A 2,815-nucleotide genomic window follows, 5' to 3' on the forward strand; every position below is an offset into this window, starting at 1 on the left:
CGCAAAAAGAAAAGGAGGACTTGTGGCACCTTAGAGACTAACTCTAAGGTGCCACAAGTCCTCCTTTTCTTTTTTCCATATTTAAAAGAGCCCTTTGCTGTTAATGCAGTTGCGGTTTAAATTCCTACTAATAATTTCTCTATTGTTTTGCGAAATTTACTTGTGCAATTGAGAGCCTCCCACTTTAATCCCTTGTTGTTTGCCATTGTCAACGGTAATTGCTTTGGTGTCCCTTTCAGAGCAAGATCAGTCTCGCTATCCAGCAGAGAAACACAAACAAGTTTCCCTTTGAGATATTTTTAAAATCAGATTTTAATGGCAATTTTATCCAACTCTTTATCTTGTTAAGGAAATAAAAGTTTCTAAAAATAATTTCCTTTTACCCTAACTATTCGAGAATTCCCTATTTTTGCACAGATTCTCATCTCGAATCTTAGAACCTGTTTTTTGATATCCCGGCTGCAGAAATATTATTCCGTTTAAAATATATAATGCTGAAGGATTGCACTCTGACTGGTGAGCTCTTATGTATCTGGATTTTAGACCCGCTCCGATGTGCTGCCCACCCAGCACTTTCCTCTGTTCAGAAATGGACCAGGGTCTACTTCTGCAGCCACTATGACTTTTCACATCACCTTTTCATCACTTAGTTTTATAATAGTTAACAACAATAGAAGCTCTTACCTGAAACCTGGCTCTCAGTAATCTGATTGTACAATATATAAACACAGACACCAGATAGTTATATTTATCAAACCATTTAAGAGCCCATTTCTCAGATACATTCCTTGCCCCTACAAATACACCCCTTGTGGCTAGGTGTCTCTCTCTGCCCGTGCCCTTTAGGAATGTACTAGCACAGAGTGTAAGGCGCTCTTGCCCTCGGAGGGGGTTGGCGGGGTCTGCTCAAGGAGGGAAGAAGACGCTGGAGAAGTGGAAGGGCAGATCTGCGAAGGGTTGACGGTCAGCGCGGGGATGGCAGACACAGGTGGCAGAGCTGGGGTGGGTTTGATGGGCACAGGAACCGCTGGCATAGTCTGGCCCGGTGGGTGGCAGAGAGCCTTCATGGGCACCCCAAATGGTCCATACTCGTGAGACACGGGCATGCTGGCCATCGAGTCCATCACCCCCACGTGAGGCCACACCGAGCTGACCATGTTGCTGAGCTGGCTGGACACCGGGTACCCGAGATGGTGCATCACTGAAGCCAAGGGCAGCCCGCTGGCCTGGATCACCCCCTTGTAATCTCTCCCGATGATGTTCTCGATGGCGAAGGGGTGTTTGAAGCCGGACGACGGGCTGCTCCCATTGAGGCCGTAGGGCTGGAACTGGGGCAGCCTCCCGACGCCGGCCGCGGCGGCGGCGGCGGCGGCGGCCACGGCAGCCTCCGAGGTGCCCAGGCCCGGCATCTTGCCCGGGTGCTGCGGGTGGAAGTAGTGCACCACGTGCGGCGGGGGCGCGGGGCCCTTGGGCACCCCGCCGGGCAGCGGCGGCTCGGGGCGCCGCACCTTGAAGCGCTTGCGGCGCCGCAGGAAGCTGCCGTTCTCGAACATGTCGCCGCAGTCCGGGTGCAGCGCCCAGAAGCTGCCCTTGCCCGGCTGGTCGGGCCGCCGCGGGATCTTGATGAAGCAGTCGTTGAAGGAGAGGTTGTGGCGCAGGGAGTTCTGCCAGCGCTGCGTGTGCTCCCGGTAGTAGGGGAAGCGCTCCATGATGAACTTGTAGATGTCGCTCAGGGGCAGCATCTTCTCGGCCGAGTGCTGGATGGCCATGGCCGTCAGCGAGATGTAGGAGTAGGGGGGCTTCTGGTCGCTGTAGGAGCTCTTCCCCGGCCTCGGCATCGCCGCCCGCTGCCGCGGCGGCTACAGCCCCCGCACGCTCCCCGTGTGCCCGCTAACCCCGACCCTATCTCCCGGTAATCGCCCCCTCCCCCTCCCGCCTCCCGACACCCGCGTCTCCCGCCTATCGCGCCCCCTCGCTCCGCGTCCCGCTACTTGCTGCCTCGCAGCCCCGCCGCATGCTGCGGAGCGTCCCGCCGCGAACTCCGCACGGGCCGCGCGCCGGGTCCCGGGAACCCGCGCGCCGCTGGCGAGGCGCGGGGCGCTGCCAGAGGCGGGGGCTCGCGCGGGGAGAACCAGCGTCTCTCACACGCTCCGCACCCCGCTTTCCCGCCCACCCCCCAGCACAGTGTCCTGCCCGAAACGTGCAGCTCCCTCAGCCGCCCGCCCCGGGGGCTATTTCGCGGGGAGAGCGTCACCCAGACGGCGGGGGGAATCGCTGCTTGTCTCCGCTTATGCCCCAACCTTTCGCCTTCCCCGGACAGCCGCTGCCGCCTCTTTGGAGCCGGAAAGTTTCCCGGCTCGGCCCTCTGCGGCCCCCGGCGCGCTCAGACTTTCTTTGCGGGAGTTGCTGCGGGGGCTTTTTCTGGAGCGCTGCGGCGGGAGCGCGTGGTCCGTGCTGCCTTCAGCGCACACCTCCCCGCCGCCGCGGCAAGCGGGGGAAACGGCGCCGTGTCCCATTAACGCGGGGCCAAGCTGCCGCTGCCAGGGGGGCGCCGGTGCCCGGCTGGTGGCGAAGACGGCTGGAGCCCCGGCCCCGCTGTCCTGGAGCCAGGCGGAGAGAGGAGGCGGCGGCTGTGGCTGTGCTGAGCTCTCCTGCACGGTTTTGTAACGATCCCGGAGATGCGGAGACCCCCGCCGCTCGCCTTATTATCACATGACAGTTGCTCAGGGACTCCGCGACTCCTGCGAACGGGACAAGAAGCCGCTCGTCGGCTGCCCCCTTTCGCTCACCAAGTCCTCATCAGCGGCACAGGGTG

General features: G+C 60.0%; 1 protein-coding gene across 1 annotated transcript; it reads right to left on the reverse strand.

Moving 5' to 3' along the window:
* Window positions 1-842: 842 nt before the first annotated feature.
* On the reverse strand, window positions 843-1,838 carry FOXB2 (forkhead box B2). The gene has a single exon (XM_073346241.1). The coding sequence runs from the start codon at window positions 1,836-1,838 to the stop codon at window positions 843-845; it is 996 nt and encodes a 331-aa protein (XP_073202342.1).
* Window positions 1,839-2,815: the final 977 nt, after the last annotated feature.

This window comes from Lepidochelys kempii, chromosome 5 (genome assembly GCF_965140285.1).
Source record: "Lepidochelys kempii isolate rLepKem1 chromosome 5, rLepKem1.hap1, whole genome shotgun sequence".
NCBI lineage: Eukaryota > Metazoa > Chordata > Testudines > Cheloniidae > Lepidochelys > Lepidochelys kempii.